This window comes from Candoia aspera, chromosome 1 (genome assembly GCF_035149785.1).
Source record: "Candoia aspera isolate rCanAsp1 chromosome 1, rCanAsp1.hap2, whole genome shotgun sequence".
In the NCBI taxonomy this organism is placed as follows: Eukaryota; Metazoa; Chordata; class Lepidosauria; order Squamata; family Boidae; genus Candoia; species Candoia aspera.
Genome location: NC_086153.1, coordinates 304,425,511 through 304,445,806, shown reverse-complemented (window position 1 = coordinate 304,445,806; position 20,296 = coordinate 304,425,511). Strand labels below are relative to the sequence as shown.

The window sequence follows — 20,296 nt, the reverse complement described above, 5'->3', positions numbered from 1 at the left end:
TATAATCAAGACAATAAGGAGACACAAACTCTAACTCTTTTAAACCCAGAAGGGAGAATAAGCTTTGCTGATTGATTCAAGTTCTGCCTTTAATGTGTTCCTATCACGAGAAGCATGGCCAACATTTTCACAGCTGAATGCTTGATTCAAGGGGAAGTTGAAGTGGTTAGCATCTCTGAATAATCCATCTGGCTCTTCTGTTTTGATGATTAAATGTGTATTGCAGTTCTGGAGACACCCAACATGAACATTTTGCGTGCAATTTCCAGAATGTCAGTCATAAGGCATACTGTGGCTCTGTTTATCACAATGGCATGTGGGATTATTTCTGTAAATTCACATAATCTGAAATTCACCTACCTGAAACATTAGAAATGGGGAAGAAATTTGCTGATGAAATATTCTGCTTTATTTCTCTTAAGGGTTGATTTGTGTAATTCTGTAACTAGAACTGGGTTTTGTAAACATACTACATCTAAGTCATGCTGTGCTTGGTTTACCATGTTGTATTAATCCAACTACTATAGTTTATAAACCATGGTTTATGTCTTAGTTCAGTGTGTGGATTCAGCCTTTGTAATGTATTCATGACAACATTAACATGTTGTATGAATTAAAACCAGTTTAGATCAGCATAATTTCTTTCATGGCAGTAGGGTTTTTTTGTACAGTTAAATTTCCAGTTTATAATATGCTGAACTGTATTGTTATTTGACTTACATCCGAATCCATTTCATGGGTCATAAGGTGTGCCTTAACCACAACCAATAATCATAACTTGTTTTAGATTAGGTTTTTTTAAGCAGAATCTGTTTTTAAGCATTGCTCAGATCTGGGCTAATTTATGTTTAAGCTGCGAGTTGTCCTCCAGAAAATTGACATGGGATGCAGAAATACCTAGAAAGTATCTGAAATGCAGAAACCCAGTTTCTTTGCTATTCCTGTTACAGTTTTCACCACTGTGGGTACATATGAATTTGATTTGCCTTTTCATATCCCATGCATTATGGAACCAATCTTGATTGGGCCACTGCAGGTTTTTGATTGATTTTTTTTAAAGCTCTCCCTCCAGAAAGTATCTAGGAACTGGTTTAGATTAGTCAAGAGGCCAGTCTGACAGTTCACCACTATTTCTTTTTATTGTACCTATTATAAGGGACTGGAAATAGTGTTTAAATGTTGGTATGGTGGAAACCTAGTAGTAGTTAAGTCTTACGTGTGATTGCCCACAGCAACCAGGAAAAACACCCTTCTGGAGTCTTTGGTGGTCTCTGAGCTTGGTTGTTTTCTTGCAGACCTTTCAATGATTGCCCAATCATTGCCCGAAACATCTGCGAGAAAACAACCAAGCTCAGAGAGCACCAAGGACTCACAGTTCAACCCTGAGCTACAGATACTCTCTTTGATTGGTAAAAACAATCAAAGCTCTGCAGGTTTGTGAGACAGAGGGCCCTTTTTCCTACAACAGTAATGGTGAAGAATTTAGCTTCAGTGGTTTTAATCTTTGATCTTCCATAGGATGTGCTGAAATCTCAATCTGGGTCAGGGATCACCAGAACACTATCCTTTTTTTTTTTTTTTTTGGCCTTGAAGAAAAGAGACAGATGGGGAAAGAGAAAAAATATAGAGTGCAAATAAATGAACTAAAGATGGGTAAAAGCAGATTGCTGCTGCAGATTTTTTTTCACTGATGAGATTACTCCTCTTGCTTTGTTTTGTATTGGTTTTGGCTTTGTTGTTCTGGGGGTTGGGTTCTTGAGGGGGTTCCATTTCAGGGATTTAGGGAGACATTTGGGGATTGCTTTTGTTTTATTTTGATTAATTTTGTTTTGGAATTTGTTTATGTTTGAGTTCTTTTGTTTTCTGGTTTTCTTCCTGACCTTTCTAATACTGTTTTACACTGCTAAATTTTTGACTATCATAAGTGACAGTCATCAACATGAGACCCACTTCATTGTTTTATATGTATGTATGTATATTAATAATAGTAAAGTGGGTCTCATATTGAAGATAGGGATTAGATGCATATCCCAGCCTGAAAAGGGTGAAGGTTGCCCTGGAACATCTCCCTGTCTCTCAGTAGAATTCTCTGTCTAGAAGCTTGGCACAGGGAGACCCACTGGGGTTCTAGCTTCCTGTTGCATAGTTCTACAGTATACACTGCACGCAGCTCTGCAATTTGCATTCATTTTTAACAACTTGTATGTGAAACAGCTTTTTAGGTCATGAAAGTGATTTCAGCTACCTAATGGCATAACGTTTTTTAAAGCTTGGAAGTAGTGCAATGAAGAGGAATGTAGTAAAAGAGATGCATTATTGATGTAAAACAGATTTTTTTTCTTTCAAAAGCACCATCTGGGCATTTCACATTTGTAATATTTCTGCAAGCATATGTAAACTGGCAAGTGAAATTTAAATCAGATGCCAGATCATTACAGTTGCCAGTTTTAAATTTCAAGAAGCAAAGTAATGTAGAATGCTGCCTTAATAGAAGAACTTGATAATCTCGTGAAAATGAACTGCAACTTCGAGGTAGGTCAGCCTGTATATGTAGAGGGTGGGCTCTTTCCTTAGCATCACTGGCATTAAAACCACCTGCCACTCGCCCAGAGTCACTTGCTGAGATGGGCGGTGAAGAAATGTGATAAATATATAAATAAATAAAATCACTAAGAATCATATTATAAATGTTTCCCATGGACTTACACAGTTTTCTATAAAACCATTATTAGGAAATACATGCTGAAGTTGTCTTTCCCAGATTAATTGTATATGGGTTGAAAATTCTGGGATATACTCTTTATTAATATTAATATGCCATTCCTTTCCTTGGAGAATCAAAGTAGCTAACACATCTGGAGGGAGTCAGATTGGGAAAGGCTGCCTGAAAGAATAACATATCCTAGGGTGAATGTTTTTATTTGGGAATAAATTCCACTATTGCTGATAGAACAGTTATTGCTGTTGTTAGTTGCTGTCGAGTTGTTTACGACTCATGGCGACCCTGTGTGTAACAGAACAAAATGCTGTTTGGTCTTGCGCCATATGTCTGACTGTTCCAATGTTTGCATCCATTGTTGCTGTAATTGTATCAATCCATAGCATTGTAAGTCTTCCTCTTTTCCGCTGGTCCTCGACTTTACCAAACATGATGTCCTTTTCAAGTGATCGGTCTTTCCTGATGATGTGCCCAAAGTATGAGAGTCTAAGCCTAGGTATGGAACAGTAGGGGAGCTAAAATGCTTTCCTGTTTCACTCCTTGGTAGATTATAATATCTGCAGTAAGATAGTCAGTTTTGTTATACCTACCTTGAGTGACTACGTTTTCATGGAGCATCCTGATTAGTGGAAGTACCCATTGGTTGATAGATGTAAGGGAAGGCTTTCACCAGAGTCTTGGGATGGAATTGAAAGCTGATTTTAGATTGATAAAAACAATGAATGAAAAACATTGCTGTCCATGAGTGTATTTTTCTATTAAAAATTGCAAGACCAAAAGTGCACTCCTCTATTGTAGATCTACCTTCTATAAATCATGCTTGCTTATCTGCCAGGAATTTCTCCTGTTTCAGCCAGTCCACAAGCTTGTAGTACAAAAAGTGACCAAATAGCTTGTTGGGTACACTCAGTAGACTGACTGGATAGTAATGTAGGGGATATGTACTATTATCTGCCTTGGGGATGGAAATGTTATAGACTGGTTTCAGTCACTTGATATTCAGAATGTGCTTTTGGTGTGGATGAAGAGGGAGGCCAGGGCAGGAACACTTCCCTTCAGGAACTCAAGTGGTATTTGTCCACTGCCAGGGGCTTTCTCACATTTCAGTTGATTTATTAGTTTCAGGATCTCTGAGTGGGAGACTGGGGGCCACGGAGGATGCTATGCCTGGTCTCATTCAGGGCAGGTAGATGGGGAGAAGAGCTATAAAGTGTGCTATAAACTCTTACCATTTGGCAGCTGGAATCCTAGCTTCCGATTGTTAGCTGTCCTTCTGTGATGAAAGGATAATTATCTTCCAGGTTAGGGAGATGTTCTTGTTTCTTGCAGCTTGAAAAAGTTGCTCCCAATTTGCCTGGGCAAAGGCCTGTTTTTTCATCTTGCTTAATTTTTATAATGCCTTTTCTGGTCAATGAACTGGATTTTGGTTGTGGACAGTTGCTGGATGTATTGGCCTTAAAGGTGCTTGTAATTCTGCCCTGGCAGAAATGCACTCCTGGTCAAACCATGATTTCCAGGGGATACCAGTGGGTCTTCTCCTAGCCTGAAAGGGAGATTTTAGGAGTGGCTGAATGGCACTTATAAGATCTAGGCTTATAAGGCTAGGGCCTCTGTTGATCTAGGGTAGATAGCAAATGCTCCCAGAGTTTGGAGGACTCATTGTCATGAGTACTGATGGCGAGCAGGAGGGGGCCTCTATCCAGGGGGGTAAACGCATGTGTAGTACTGAGGAATTAAGCAGCCATTCAAAGAGACACAGATCAGACCCGCCTTAACTTTTGGGGTTTATCTGTCTGGGTTTTCCCACGCTTCTTCAGTTTGTTAGGATTCTGTCTTATGTAGCAGTAATAAACACTAGAGACCTACTCCTCGTCTCAGCGTGATTACTGACTGTCAGGACACTTGTAGTTGGTTAGCAAAGATTGTATTTGCTGCATTTGTTTTGCGGTCCATTTAATCTTGTGGCTGATTTGAACACCATGGATACCCTCTTGGCTCCCAACATTATCTGAATGTGGTAGATGGTAGTTACTATCCAGGTGGAACAACAAATGGAGGTAGTCACTGTCTAGCCTGAGTCCAACTTTGAATGTAAGCACCTTATTAAATTAATCCCATGAGGTCAGCATATAGTTGAATGTGCTCGATCCCAGTTCCCCCAATATGTGAGGTCTCCCTCTGTATTCACCGTACTGTTTAATATGCAGAGCTGAAGTGCCAGCCTACTATGTTGATTCCCAGGTCCCTGGAATGTCACTCCTTATTATCCAGATATCCCTCAGAGAAGGAGAGATAGTGTGTGAGGTTTCAGCCTGCTTCTGACGCTGAAAATGAAACTTATTCAGAGTCAGAAGGGGAAAATCCTTATCAGCAAGGACTTGAGGGATCTAATCCAGGAAGTGACTCAGCAGAGTGGGAGAAATTGCTGGAGAGGATTGGACAAACTCCAGAGGGAGATTTGAAGCCTCCAATCAGTGCTTGAAAGAGGAGAGCAGAGAAGCGCACGAAAGAAAAAGAAGCGTGATTGGCCAGTAAGGGAAAATGGCATGAAAAGGAGCAAATAAAAAGGCAGGCATGCCAAGAGGAAGCTGCTGGAGACAACCTCTCCCTTGAGTTCACAGTACCTGTGGGAGAATCCTTACCAGCATCAGAAGCTTTGCCTGTAGCCAGCGTGGAACCAGTGCCAGCGCCTTCTGCCTTCATGGAACCTCCATCTGCATGGGTCACTCCAGTAGAGCCTCTCTCTCTGCCATCCCTGCTGAGCACAGCCTCGCATCCAGCTCCAAGCCTCATCACTTCGTTCCAGCGCGATCCAGGTGTGCCTCCAGACCTCAGCCTTGTCGGAATGCCCAGCCCAGCCTTGTCTCCAGTTCGCAGCCTTGCCTGAATGCTCCAGTCCAGTCCAGTCTTGCTTCCTGAATCAAGCTCTGCCTAGATACTTCAGCCAAGCATTGTCTAGCCTTTGTGTCCTGGCCGGATCTAGCCTGTGTGCCAGGGCACCTACCTGAATGTCCCGTCCCTCCTTTGTCACGCACCACAGCTCCTTCCAGTCTTGCAACTTTGACCCAAGGATTGGCCAAGTTCTGCCTTGCTGCCTCATCTCCATCTGACTCTGCAGTGTTGCCAGGGTGTCCTTTGCCACCTGGGTGGACTTGATTGAATTACATGCTCTAATCTATTGCAAGAATGTTTATGGTTGTAAATAGTTTATTCAATAAAGGATTTTATTAGTAGCTCTGCCTGACCGTCTCATAGTCTGAACAGGACAGATACCTGCCAAAGAAGGAGAACACCACCTCATTGGGGCTGATCCTGGCATTAAAATCACCTGCCACTATTAGAGCTGAATTTGAGTGTCCCTAAGTGGGTTTAGAGCTGTAGTTCCAGTTTATTCCAGAGGGCATTGGTTAAGGAGAGCAGTCTATAAGGAGAGAAATAAACATTAACAATGCTCATGTAATACAGACCTTCTGGCTAGGTAAAGTATCTAAAGTATCTTAATCTCTACAACAGAGTTGACCAAAATTTGTGGTGCTGTAACCTCTTAAAATGTTAAATGAATTTCTGAGACATATACAGACATGACCAAAAGTATTGGTACCCTCTGACTTTTTCCCAAAGAATCCCAATTTGCTGTGAAATAAGTTGTAACTTACAAAAGTAAATGTCATCCACCATTCTTTGTTCCATAGTCCATAGAGCAGACACTTTGCTTTTAAGGTATGCTTAACATATTCTTGTAAAAATTAAAACAAATGAAAATGGCATGGACATAATTATTGGTACCCCTTAGAAGTTGAAAGACATTATTGGGTTTTAGTGATCTCTGAAGCAGACTATTTACCTTAATTACTATCACAGTTTTTTTCAGTCTCATAATCAGTCACTCAGCCTATTTGAGTAGAGAAAAGTACTCACTGAGGTGTTTTCTGTCATTGGGTGCAGCATAGTGAACATGGACAAGAAAAGCAGAGACTTGTCTGAGGAGGAAAGGAAGAAAGTAATAGCCAAGCATGGTGAAGGTGAAGGCTACAAAACCATCTCCAAAGTGCATCGTGTTCCTTTGACCACTTCTTTCCAATATTATCAAGAAGTTTAAGGTCCATAGGAGCCAACCACCCTGGACGTGGCCGTAAGAGGAAAATGGACCCCTGATTGAATAGAAGGTTAGTTTGAATGGTGAGGAAAGAAACAAAATCCAAACAGATCCTGGTTGACCTCCAAGATCAAGGTACAATATAAAGTTGCACTATCTGTTGCTGTCTGACAGGAAAGTGGCCTCCATGGTGGAAGACTCAGGAAGACCCCACTTCTGAAAGACAAAGAAGAGCCAGATTGGAGGTTGCTAAAATGCGTGTCAACAAGCTACAATCCTTCTGGGAGAATGTCTTTTGGATGCATGAAACAAAATTAGAGCTTTTTGGTATGTCATAGCTCTGTTCACAGAAGAAAAAATAATGCTTTTAAAGATAAGAACACCATCCTTACTGTGGAACATGGAGGAGGCTCCATAACATTATGGGGTTGTTTTGCTGCCTTCAGTACCAGGTGCCCTGAATCTGTGCAGGGCACAATGAAATCAGAAGATCATCAAGGCATTCTGGAGTGAAACATAATGCCTAGTGTTAGAAACCACTGTTTCAGTAACAGGTCATGGGTCCTCCAGCAAGGTAATGACCCAAAACATACATCTAAGAGAACCCAAGAATGGTTGAAAAGCAACCATTGGACTGTTTTTAAGTGGCCTGTTATGAATCCTGATCTGGATCCTATAGAACAACCATGAAAACTGCTGAAACTCACAGTTGGGAGAAGAAATCCATCAAACCCAAGGCAACTGGAATAATTTGCTCAAGAAGAATGGGACAAATTGCTAGTTGAGAAATGAAGAAGTCTTCTTCAAAGCTACAGAAAACACTTGATTGCAGTTATTGCCTTGAAAGGGTATGTTACAAAATATTAGGTTAAGGTTACCAGTAATTATGTCCGTGCCATTTTCATGTATTAATTACAAGAAAGTTACCTAATAATAATGATTTAAACCCCACCCTTTCACTTAGCAGACATTCAGTAATGACATTTTTCTAGGAATGCAGTGTACTGTATAGTGATGACATAGGAAGATGTTTCTTTATGCATTTTACATATATCTTTTAGCCCAATGATATGATATATCTTTGTTTATGTGCAGTTGAGTTAGTTAAAACGCAGGTTATTTAACACTGTGTCTCTTTTCCTTGAAGATAAAGAAGCCAGTTCCTCTCATCTCTATTCTAAACTCCAATTTCATTTTGGATTTAGAGAGACCATAGTCTGAGAATTGAAAACAATGGTTGGAAATTACTTTATTGTAGTTTGCCTCCGAAGTATGCTTCCTAATTCTGTAATACAGAAAAATGCTATTCTGATTTTGTTCAAAACCAGAAGAGAAGTAGAGTATGCATGCCAGGGAGGCAACGTAAGATCAAGAAGTATATTCACAATATCCAAATCATGGTTTAGCTATTATGATTTTGGGGTGGGGGGGTGCCTCCAAGTCGCTTTTTGACTCCTTGCAACTGCCTGGAGAAATCACTGCAGTTTTCTTGGCAAGGTTTTTTGGAAATGGTTTGCCATTGCCTCCTTCCTAGGACTGAGCAAGAGGGACTGGCCCAAGATCACCCGGGTGGCTTCGTGCCTAAGGTTGGACTAGAACTCACGGTCTCCTGGTTTCTAGCCTGATGCCTTAATCACTATACCAAACTGGCTCTCCTCAATGCATAGACAGCCCCTAAGTGTGCCACCATTATCCGTGGTTTTATCTCTGTATCACCACCAAGGACAATGCAGATCCATGTGATGAACCTGTATTACAAAGAAAAATTGTAGCAATACAGAGTGACTAGTACAGGTTCTCAGATCTTACATTAATGGTCAGCTCTTCTTGTCAGCTTTGGGGCATATCTGCAGTAAGAAGTAACCCCATCAACCTTGTAAGTCATATTTCAGTGAATTTGGAATTACTCCAAATTCTCCCAGTTTCAAGCCTGATGCCTTAACCACTAAACCAAACTGGCTCTCATTATGAACATATTATATCTGCTTTATTCAAATCTCACCGTCTCTGTTTCCAGTCCCAGTTCAAGATACAGGTATTAAACTGTAGAGACCATTATGAATGGGAACCCTACTGCCGCCTTCTATATTTTCATGCCCATATTGTAAGATTATTTTTAGGGTCAGGGTTTTGAGTACTGTTTCATGCTTAGGTACAGAAACTGGCTACCCAGAAGCAGGCCTTACAGTTATGTTAGCCACCCAGAATCGCTATTGTAGTATGGATGACCATATAATTTAATTAAATAAATTAACATAATTAACATCTCTCTGGGGGGCTCACAGAAATATATCCAAAACCAAGCAATTTGAAAACAAGCATCATTAATTAGTAAAATCAATTTAATGTGCTAATTTTTATATCTTCAGCAAAGGATCGTTACCTTGTCGTGGTGCTGGAGCTTGAGCACCTCAATGATGCCATGAGCTAAACCGTGAAGGGCCACCCAAGACGGGAAGGTCATGACAGAGAGGTCAGACTAAATGCGATCCCTGGGGAAGGTAATGGCAACCCACCCCAGTATTCTTGCCGTGAAAACTAAATGGATCAGTACAACCAGAGATATGTCAGTATACCATTGGAAGATGAGACCCCCAGGTCGGAAGATGGTCAAAATGCTACTGGGGAGGAACAGAGGATGAGTTCAACTAGCCCCAGACGTGATGACGCAGCTAGCTCAAAGCCGAAAGGACGGCTAGTGGCCGACGGTGCTGGCGGTGAACGGCGAATCCGATGTTCTAAGGATCAACACACCACTGGAACCTGGAATGTAAGATCTATGAGCCAGGGCAAATTGGATGTGGTTATTGGTGAGATGTCAAGATTAGAGATAGACATTTTGGGCGTCAGTGAACTGAAATGGACTGGAATGGGCCACTTCACATCAGATGACCACCAGATCTACTACTGTGGACAAGAGGACCACAGAAGAAATGGAGTAGCCTTCATAATTAATAGTCGAGTGGCTAAAGCAGTGCTTGGATACAATCCAAAAAACGATAGAATGATCTCAATTCAAATTCAGGGCAAGCCATCTAACATCACAGTGATCCAAATATACGCCCCAACCACAGCTGCTGAAGAAGCTGAAGTAGAGCAGTTCTGTGAGGATCTGCAGCACCTACTGGACAACATGCCTAAAAGAGATGTTATTTTCATCAGGGGAGACTGGAATGCTAAGGTGGGCAGTCAATTGACACCTGGAATTACAGGTAAGCATGGCCTGGGAGAACAAAACGAAGCAGGACATAGGCTGATAGGATTTTGCCAAGACAACTCACTCTGCATAACAAACACTCTCTTCCAACAACCTAAGAGACGGCGTTATACATGGACTTCCCCAGATGGACAACACCGAAATCAGATTGACTACATCCTTTGCAGCCAAAGGTGGCGGACATCTATACAGTCAGTAAAAACAAGACCTGGAGCTGACTTTAGTTCCGATCAAGAACTTCTTCTTGCACAATTTAGGATCAGACTAAAGAGATTAGGGAAGACCCACAGATCAGCTAGATATGAGCTCACTAATATTCCTAAGGAATATGCAGTGGAGGTGAAGAATTGATTTAAGGGACTGGACTTAGTAGATAAGGTCCCGGAAGAACTCTGGACAGAAGTTCGCAACATTGTTCAGGAGGCGGCAACAAAATACATCCCAAAGAAAGAGAAAACCAAGAAGGCAAAATGGCTGTCTGCTGAGACACTAGAAGTAGCCCAAGAAAGAAGGGAAGCAAAAGGCAACAGTGATAGGGGGAGATATGCCCAATTAAATGCAAAATTCCAGAGGTTAGCCAGAAGAGATAAGGAATTATTTTTAAACAAGCAATGCGTGGAAGTGGAAGAAGACAATAGAATAGGAAGGACAAGAGACCTCTTCCAGAAAATTAGAAACATTGGAGGTAAATTCCAGACAAAAATGGGTATGATCAAAAACAAAGATGGCAAGGACCTAAGAAGAGATCAAGAAAAGGTGGCAAGAATATACAGGAGACCTGTATAGGAAGGATAACAATATCGGGGATAGCTTTGACGGTGTGGTCAGTGAGCTAGAGCCAGACAACCTGAAGAGTGAGGTTGAATGGGCCTTAAGAAGCATTGCTAATAACAAGGCAGCAGGAGACGACGGCATCCCAGCTGAACTGTTCAAAATCTTGCAAGATGATGCTGTCAAGGTAATGCATGCTATATGCCAGCAAATTTGGAAAACACAGGAATGGCCATCAGACTGGATGCTAGGGAGAGTGGAGGGCAAAAGGAAGAGTGGCCGACCAAGGGCAAGGTGGATGGATGATATTCTAGAGGTGACGGACTCGTCCCTGGGGCAGCTGGGGGTGTTGACGATCGACAGGAAGCTCTGGCGTGGGCTGGTCCATGAAGTCACAAAGAGTCAGAAGTGACTAAACCAATAAACAACAACAACAATTTTTTATATAAATATATAGAAACATTACAAGTACTCTAGCTAATGTTTTTATTGATTTTATTATGTAGAATGTGTTTTATTATGCGTTTTAATTAATCTGAATGTTTATTTTGATTTTTTTGTGGTGTAGTGCCATGGGAATATCTAGATTTGAAGAGCAGCATAAACAATTTAAAAATAAATGTACAATTGAGCTTGTCTTAATTCTGATATATAGTGGCTTGTTTACTTTTAACATTATGTGTGCACCAATGGCTTGTTCAATAAACGATGGTTTTTAAAATTCTGGCTTAGCATTAAGTCCAAATGCAGCCAATCGGACAGGTTTAAGGTGAAAATGCGTGCTTTATGTACTTTTATATAATATTATATTATATCGTCAATAATGCTCTTTATACGTTGCAGTGATGTAAGCTTTAGTCCAGATGGAATCCAGCATACTTTCTGATGTTTTAAAAGCAGCTGACATAACAAGGAAAAAGGAAACAGTTGGTATTCACATTAAAAGGGTCATCCATAAATAACATGTTGACTGCACTGGCGCAATATTGTCACCACCCTCATATCATTGGGTAACAGACCTATGGTAAATCATAAATACACTTGTGGTCAAAAGACTGCATCAACTTGCTAATGAAGCGATAACCTACTAAATCTCATAGAACAGTTTACAAGAAGAAAAAAAAATACTAAGGACAGGTGCTTTTTCTCAGGATTTTTTGTATTGCTTTTGTCAATTTTAGCAACTGGTCAGGTATTTTCCAGCTCTAGTCATGCCGTTGCCAGGGCCAGAATTATTTTAATTAATTTCATTTATTTCACTGATGGTTGAGTATTCAAAATCACCATCCCCAATTTTCTTTTAGAATATCCACATGATAGAAGTTCTGTCTGAGAGGCTTATTCATTGTCCAACTAGACTGTAAAGATTTTTTTTTCACTTGAACATGTGCTTATGGTGGGGAAAGAGAATTTCCCTCAAAATTACTCAAATAAGTAAAACAACAGTTATTTTCACAGTTTTCATATAGTATCAGATAGCCCTGACGTCTTCTAAACATTAACAATGAAGTGCAGCAGAATTTTCTCTGAAATTTATGTCAAAGAAATGAGATCTGCTTTCTTTTATGAGCAGGAAGAAATATTCTCAGTGTACTGAGAAATGTGCAAAATATATTATTTTAAAATTCTGATTTTTTTTATCATCCTCTGCAGAGTATTGGGAAGGGGTCTTTGTGGTGTATAGACCCAGAATATAGACAAAATCTTATCCAGGCTTTGAAAAAGACACCCTATCACCCATATTCCCATGTGTTCAGCACACCTCCAGCATCTCCTCAGGCATATCAAAGGTAAGAAAACTTGAATATACCTTTATATGAACATGGCAAAGTCTGTAAATCAGCTATGTACTGACTTCAGGTTTGCAAGTGAATTCATTTGTTCAAATATGTTAAATTTAGAAGCAGGAATGTATACATGCAGATTTTAAATAAGTAAAATATAACTAATATATGATAAGTGGCCTAACTCGGTGTGGTCAACCTGCATCCAATGAATTGCATGTAATGGTCAGACTGATTTTTTTCCCCCCTCTTCAGAGCCTACCACCACAAAAATCAAGAACCAGATCCATATATTTTTACATGTAAGGGTTACTTTACTATATAAGCCTTCGAATTTATTTAAAGCAGTAAAATAACCCCACAATTCTGAGATACCTCCATACAAAAAAGGGAAAAAAACTAGGAAAGTACTGCCCTGCTTATGGCAACCTCTGAGACAAATAAAATGAAATGTTGGGGCTTACAGTCATAGAAAGTTGTTCCCACCAATTGCTGTTCAGAATAAGGCTCTCCCGGCATTTTTCTTTGAAAGTATCCAAACATCTGATTACACTGAGTGGTCCTCTCAAAACTGTCTGATAATCAACAAGAAACCTAGAGTCTGCCAAACCCAGTCATAAATGGTTATATTAGTTATAAAAAGACATTGTAGGTCCCACCTCACCCTGTTGCCAGACCTTATGCATTCTTAATGCATGTTTGATCTACAGGATTTCTTACCAGTTTTGATGAAAGCCACATGTCTGCTGCGATTAATTGCTTTACATTGCACAGCTTCTGTAATTATTACCAAAAATCTCTGCCCTCTGTACTTGCGTTAGAAGCTGTGAAGTCTATGAAGTACAAGAAAAGGTTCCAGCTTTTCATTATGTGCTTTCATGAGTAGATGGATTGCTGCTGAACTTCTTTGTCTAATGCTGTGTTTGGAAGATTGCCTCATATAAACTTTGGCGTCCAGGTGATGAAAGTATGTGTTTTGTTTAGTTTCTTTAACTGCTGCTGTTGTGGTTACCTGCTCGGCAAGGCAAGTGTGAATGATTATGCTAGTTGTCATAGTGCCCTTCTGTTTGGTGAAAGGGTCAGTCAGGTCTGGTAACTTTAAAATGGCAGGGAAAAATAATCCTAATGGATGAGTTTGTCTTTTTGTCCTACTCAAGTGGAAAAAAGGTATGGGATATGTATTGGATGTAAAACCTGCCGCATTTCAAATCTGCTTGAAAATATATGGTTTGTTACAGGAAGTTTGGAGTCCATAATCACTGCAGCACTTAACATGATGTTAGGTAGCTATAAATAATAAATGTTTTGTGAAATCTGTATAAAATAGAGCCATGCGTGCATTTTGTTTCTTGACTACAGACATTGGTTACAAGAACTATTGTCTGATAGCAATTTTAAACTGCCTGTGAGAACTGATATTTGGGAGTGCAGTTGCACTTCAGCACCCTTCAGTTATAATACTCCTTTAAGAAGTGGTAACATGCAATGTAATTTCATTCTGGTAACTCTAATAAAGTGCCTGAGCATCTCTGCTGAGCCGTGCATTCCATCACATGGCCCAAACAATCAATCTTCAGGCAGAGATTGGGAAGAACAGCTGGGCTTTTGCAGGCAACGGCTGTATGTCTGCCCTTGCTAGGCGATTAGCGTGATGGTAACCATAGTAACTATAAGGCCTCCATAGCAACGCATAGCTGAGACAGGTGCAGTTACATCACAAGGCTGTTTGTTGCCTGGCAAAAGGACAGGCCATTAGTACTAAGACATGCACTGTTGCCTTGGTAACAGATAACCTTACATAGAAACTACAGTGGGTCTGAACATTTTATCTTCCTGATTAAAAAAAGCAGGGGGAGGGAGAGACATTTCCTCCTCTTTTCCTTATTTTTAACTTAATTATTAAGAACTCTTTATGCAGGGTCAACTGAAGTTAGAAAGTGTAGTGGATATATTTTGCCAAAGTAGAATCATGAAAAGAGAATAAAGAATAGCAATCAAAAGTTGTTGGAAGCTGTAGTAGCTTAAATATTGATAACTTAAACATTAAAACTTATAATCTGCATTGTCTTCTCACCCAGTCAATTCTATAAGAAAAAACTTTGGTTTGTGCTTCATTCTGTATTATGCTTCATTCTGTATTCATGCATGAATTAAGAACCAGATTTGTTCTCCAAATGTGCTGGAATAAAACTCGAATAATTCAACTCAATCCAAAGCCTGGTTGGCTTGAAATTCTGGGAATGGTGAGCTGCTGCATTCAGAGGGCACCAGATTGGAGGAAGGCTGAGCTAGCTAAGTATTTTGTAATTTGGCTTGCAGACATAGCAGAAGAAATTATATGCTTCACCAGCAATAACCCTTTTCTTGCAAAGCTCTGTTATACATGCCGTTCAATTTTTTCTTTGGGAACTTTCTTTTTTTCAGTAAGGGTAGAATGGAATTGGACATGCAAGAAAAGATAGTTCACAATGAAGGGCCATTTTGTCCTCTCCAGTGTTCTGCAGGTACCTTGCTTGGTGCTGTCGCAGTTCTTGGATCCAGTAGCATAGCAGCAATGGTTTAGAAACAACTAGTTACTCTAGCTGAGAGTGTATCCCCTCATCATCCTATGAGCTCTGAATGTTGCCATTTCCCTTCCACTTTTTAGTTTGGGAAAAGAAGAGAATTCAAGCGGTGAGTCCATGACTGAATACAGAGATTTTTAATGAGTATTTGTCTAGGTTTGACCATATGTTTCAAAGCAACATTTTACTGTAGTGTGTTTCAGAATATTGTAATTGAAACAATAAAGCTGTAAGTTTTATATAATGCATTTTATATCAGAGCAAATAGAGCTTTATTTAAAAGTTTTCCTGTGGTACAAACAAGCTTATGCATTGAGATATTCACATTCTCAGAGAAGAAGAAGCACAAAATAATGTGGTTAAAATCAGTTCAGTTAAGAGATATTTCCTGATGCATTAACCAAAACATTACTTCTCTCTTCCTTGTTCAGCCCTTCAACTTTGGCTTTTATCATTTTTCACCCAGTTTTGCCTGTGCTATGAGTTTTGCCAGGCAGATCTGTGCAAGTAGAATGTATCAAGTCTGGTGAAGTTCTCCATATTCATATCTCACAAGGACACATAGCAGTAGAACAGTAGTTCCTAATCTGATCAGTGCAAAGCTACCTCTGTGCAATACATTTTATAGAAAGACTGCACACTTTGGCTGTGAAGTCCTTTGAAGGCCTAATGAACAGAGAGTGTTTTGCTCATAAAGACAGGTGATTGAGAATATAAGGAGAGCCTGTATCGCTGCAGATACTAGTGTGATCTGGCATCAAATTTTTCTCAGGAGCCAAATATCTGTGGCAACCTTACAAGCAAGAACATAGGGGAAGTAGCTCCATGCTGGTCATATCCCAGGCTGGAACCCTGCCCTCTTCCTGCATATTCTATTCCATGGCTCTTTCCTGTCTTCCCGGTTCTTCACAATTAAATAGAGTCACTGGTTTTGGGGTACCCCATTAGAGAATTTCTCCCACCTCTGCAAATCTTGGGGCTCCTCCAGATTAGTTGAGTCCATCTTGAATTGTGCCATTTTGGATATCTAAGAACCAGTATTTGAAAAATTGAGATTGGTATAAATGGTAGCAATTCTGTGTTGTCCATGCCTTGGTAATCTCTTTACTCTTATGAATGTAATGAAATTTGGAGTGCTAGTTATGTAGAAAATGCTGCCTAACTTTTAGGTGATACTTGCCGCAGTGAATATATATTGAATTAATAGAAATGGCATTCCACTTTGATGCTTAAATTTCTAGACAAAACTGTTAGCCTTTAAAGAGCTGAAAGAATAGCTTATTAAATAACTGAAGTGATTTTTTTTCTATAAGAAAAATGGGAATAATTGTGGAGATGTTGTTTTTTACCTGGATGGAAATTATTTTCATTTGTTTCTTAGGATATTACAGCACCTTTGACTTGTATGATAAAGCTGTCTAGTTGTTAAAAACAAACAAACAACGATCTCTCTTTAGGGCTGTCAGAAGGAATATAGGTATTCCCTGAAACTGACCAGAATCAGCTGTTGCAACTCATCCTTTGTATGTTGTTGTTGTTTATTCGTTTAGTCGCTTCTGACTCTTCGTGACTTCATGGACCAGCCCACGCCAGAGCTTCCTGTCGGTCGTCAACACCCCCAGCTCCCCCAGGGACGAGACCATCACCTCTAGAATATCATCCATCCATCTTGCCCTTGGTTGGACCCTCTTCCTTTTGCCCTCCACTCTCCCTAGCATCAGCATCTTCTCCAGGGTGTCCTGTCTTCTCATTATGTGGCCAAAGTATTTCAGTTTTGCCTTGAATATTATTCCCTCAAGTGAGCAGTCTGGCTTTATTTCCTGGAGGTTGGACTGGTTTGATCTTCTTGCAGTCTGAGGCACTCTCAGAATTTTCCTCCAACACCACAGTTCCAAAGCATCGATCTTCCTTCTCTCAGCCTTCCTTATGGTCCAGCTCTCACAGCCATATGTTACTACTGGGAACACCATTGCTTTAACTATGCGGACCTTTGTTGTCAGTGTGATGTCTCTGCTCTTAACTATTTTATCGAGATTTGTCATTGCTCTTCTCCCAAGGGTTAAGCGTCTTCTGATTTCCTGACTGCAGTCAGCATCTGCAGTAATCTTTGCACCTAGAAATACAAAGTCTTTCACTGCTTCTACATTTTCTCCCTCTATTTGCCAGTTATCAATCAAGCTGGTTGCCATAATCTGGTTTTTTTGAGGTTTAGCTGCAAGCCAGCTTTTGCACTTCCTTCTTTCACCATCATAAGGCTCCTCAGCTCCTCTTCGCTTTCAGCCATCAAAGTGGTATCATCTGCATATCTGAGATTGTTAATGTTTCTTCCAGCGATTCTAACTCCAGCCTTGGATTCCTCAAGCCCAGCATGTCGCATGATGTGTTCTGCGTACAAGTTGAATAGGTAGGGTGAGAGTATACAGCCCTGCCGTACTCCTTTCCCAATCTTAAACCAGTCCGTTGTTCCGTGGTCTGTTCTTACTGTTGCTACTTGGTCATTATACAGATTCTTCAGGAGGCAGACAAGATGACTTGGTATCCCCATACCACTAAGAACTTGCCACAATTTGTTATGGTCCACACAGTCAAAGGCTTTAGAATAGTCAATAAAACAGAAATAGATGTTTTTCTGAAACTCCCTGGCTTTTCCCATTATCCAGCGGATATCGGCAATTTTGTTCCTAGTTCCTCTGCCTTTCCTCATCTGGCAATTCTCGCTCCATGAATTGCTGAAGTCTACCTTGCAGGATCTTGAGCATTACCTTACTGGCATGTGAGATGAGTGCCACTGTTCGATAGTTTGAACATTCTTTAGTGTTTCCCTTTTTTGGCATGGGGATATAAGTTGATTTTTTCCAGTCTGATGGCCATTCCTGTGTTTTCCAAATTTGCTGGCATATAGCATGCATTACCTTGACAGCATCATCTTGCAAGATTTTGAACAGTTCAGCTGGGATGCCATCGTCTCCTGCTGCCTTGTTATTAGCAATGCTTCTTAAGGCCCATTCAACCTCACTCTTCAGGTTGTCTGACTCTAGCTCACTGACCACACCGTCAAAGCTATCCCCGATATTGTTATCCCTCCTATACAGGTCTCCTGTATATTCTTGCCACCTTTTCTTGATCTCTTCTTAGGTCCTTGCCATCTTTGTTTTTGATCATACCCATTTTTGCCTGGAATTTACCTCCAATGTTTCTAATTTTCTGGAAGAGGTCTCTTGTCCTTCCTATTCTATTGTCTTCTTCCACTTCCACGCATTGCTTGTTTAAAAATAATTCCTTATCTCTTCTGGCTAACCTCTGGAATTTTGCATTTAATTGGGCATATCTCCCCCTATCACTGTTGCCTTTTGCTTCCCTTCTTTCTTGGGCTACTTCTAGTGTCTCAGCAGACAGCCATTTTGCCTTCTTGGTTTTCTCTTTCTTTGGGATGTATTTTGTTGCCGCCTCCTGAACAATGTTGCGAACTTCTGTCCAGAGTTCTTCCGGGACCTTATCTACTAAGTCCAGTCCCTTAAATCTATTCTTCACCTCCACTGCATATTCCTTAGGAATATTAGTGAGCTCATATCTAGCTGATCTGTGGGTCTTCCCTAATCTCTTTAGTCTGATCCTAAATTGTGCAAGAAGAAGTTCGTGATCTGAACTACAGTCAGCTCCAGGCCTTGTTTTTACCGACTGTACAGATGTCCGCCACCTTTGGCTGCAAAGGATGTAGTCAATCTGATTTCGGTGTTGTCCATCTGGTGAAGTCCATGTATAAAGCCGTCTCTTAGGTTGTTGGAAGAGAGTGTTTGTTATGCAGAGTGAATTGGCAAAATTCTATCAGCCTATGTCCTGCTTCGTTTTGTTCTCCCAGGCCATACTTACCTGTAATTCGAGGTGTCATTTGACTGCCCACCTTAGCATTCCAGTCTCCTGTGATGAAAATAACATCTCTTTTAGGCGTGTTGTCCAGTAGGTGCTGCAGATCCTCATACAACAGCTTCTTCAGCATCTGTGGTTGGGGTGTATATTTAGATCGCTGTGATGTTAGATGGCTTGCCCTGAATTTGAATTGAGATCATTCTATCGTTTTTTGGATTGTATCCAAGCACTGCTTTAGCCACTTTACTATTAATTATGAAGGCTACTCCATTTCTTCTGTGGTCCTCTTGTCCACAGTAGTAGATCTGGTGGTCATCTGGTGTGAAGTGGCCCATTGCAGTCCATTTCAGTTCACTGACGCCCAAAATGTCTATCTTTAATCTTGACATCTCACCAATAACCACATCCAATTTGCCCTGGCTCATAGATCTTACATTCCAGGTTCCAGTGGTGTGTCGATCCTTAGAACATCGGATTCGCCGTTCACCACCAGCACCGTCGGCCGCTAGCCGTCCTTTCGGCTTGGAGCTAGCTGCGTCATCACGTCTGGGGCCAGTTGAACTGATCCTCTGTTCCTCCCCAGTAGCATTTTGACCATCTTCCGACCTGGGGGTCGCATCTTCCGATGGTATACCGACATATCTCTGGTTGTACTGATCCATTTAGTTTTCACGGCAAGAATACTGGGGTGGGTTGCCATTACCTTCCCCAGGGATCGCATTTAGTCTGATGTCTCTGTCATGACCTTCCCGCCTTGGGTGGCCCTTCACGGTTTAGCTCATGGCATCCTTGAGGTGCTCAACCCCAGCACCACGACAAGGTAACGATCCTTTGCTGAAGGATCGTTAATGTATTGTTAATGTATCCTTTGCATGCAATATATTAAAACAATAATTTAAGTTTCAGTATCTTTGTGGACTTCCTACTAGCTTTGGGACTGTACAGTAGGCTTTTTTGTTTATTAAAAGCAACAATAGTCATGTTGATCTATAAGGAAAAATCCAACACCCATTGTACGGCGGTACCTTTCTTAGAACTAGCCAGAGTGACACAACAGTCTTCTCCATCGGACTAGATATTGCAAAATGCAAAAGATGGAGAAGAACAAGAAAATTACAAATTAAACAAAGTGTGTAATTTAAAGTATGCTACAAGATGGAGGTTGTAAACTGTCTGTGTTAGTCAGTGGTAAATTTTGTTAGTGTTAGATTATAACCACAAGTGCCAATGTATACATAAGAAGCCAGCAGGGTGACTTTGGGCCAGTTTCTCTCTCTC

General features: G+C 40.6%; 1 protein-coding gene across 3 annotated transcripts in view; it reads left to right on the top strand.

Annotated features, from left to right (window-relative positions):
• The window catches only part of FOXN3 (forkhead box N3), a 166,710-nt gene that overhangs the window by 31,652 nt on the left and 114,762 nt on the right, over positions 1–20,296 (top strand). For all 3 annotated transcript variants that reach the window (XM_063290212.1, XM_063290211.1, XM_063290210.1), the window contains exon 3: positions 12,457–12,593. In XM_063290212.1, the coding sequence (XP_063146282.1) occupies positions 12,457–12,593 (137 nt within the window). The remainder of the gene's footprint in view (positions 1–12,456; positions 12,594–20,296) is intronic.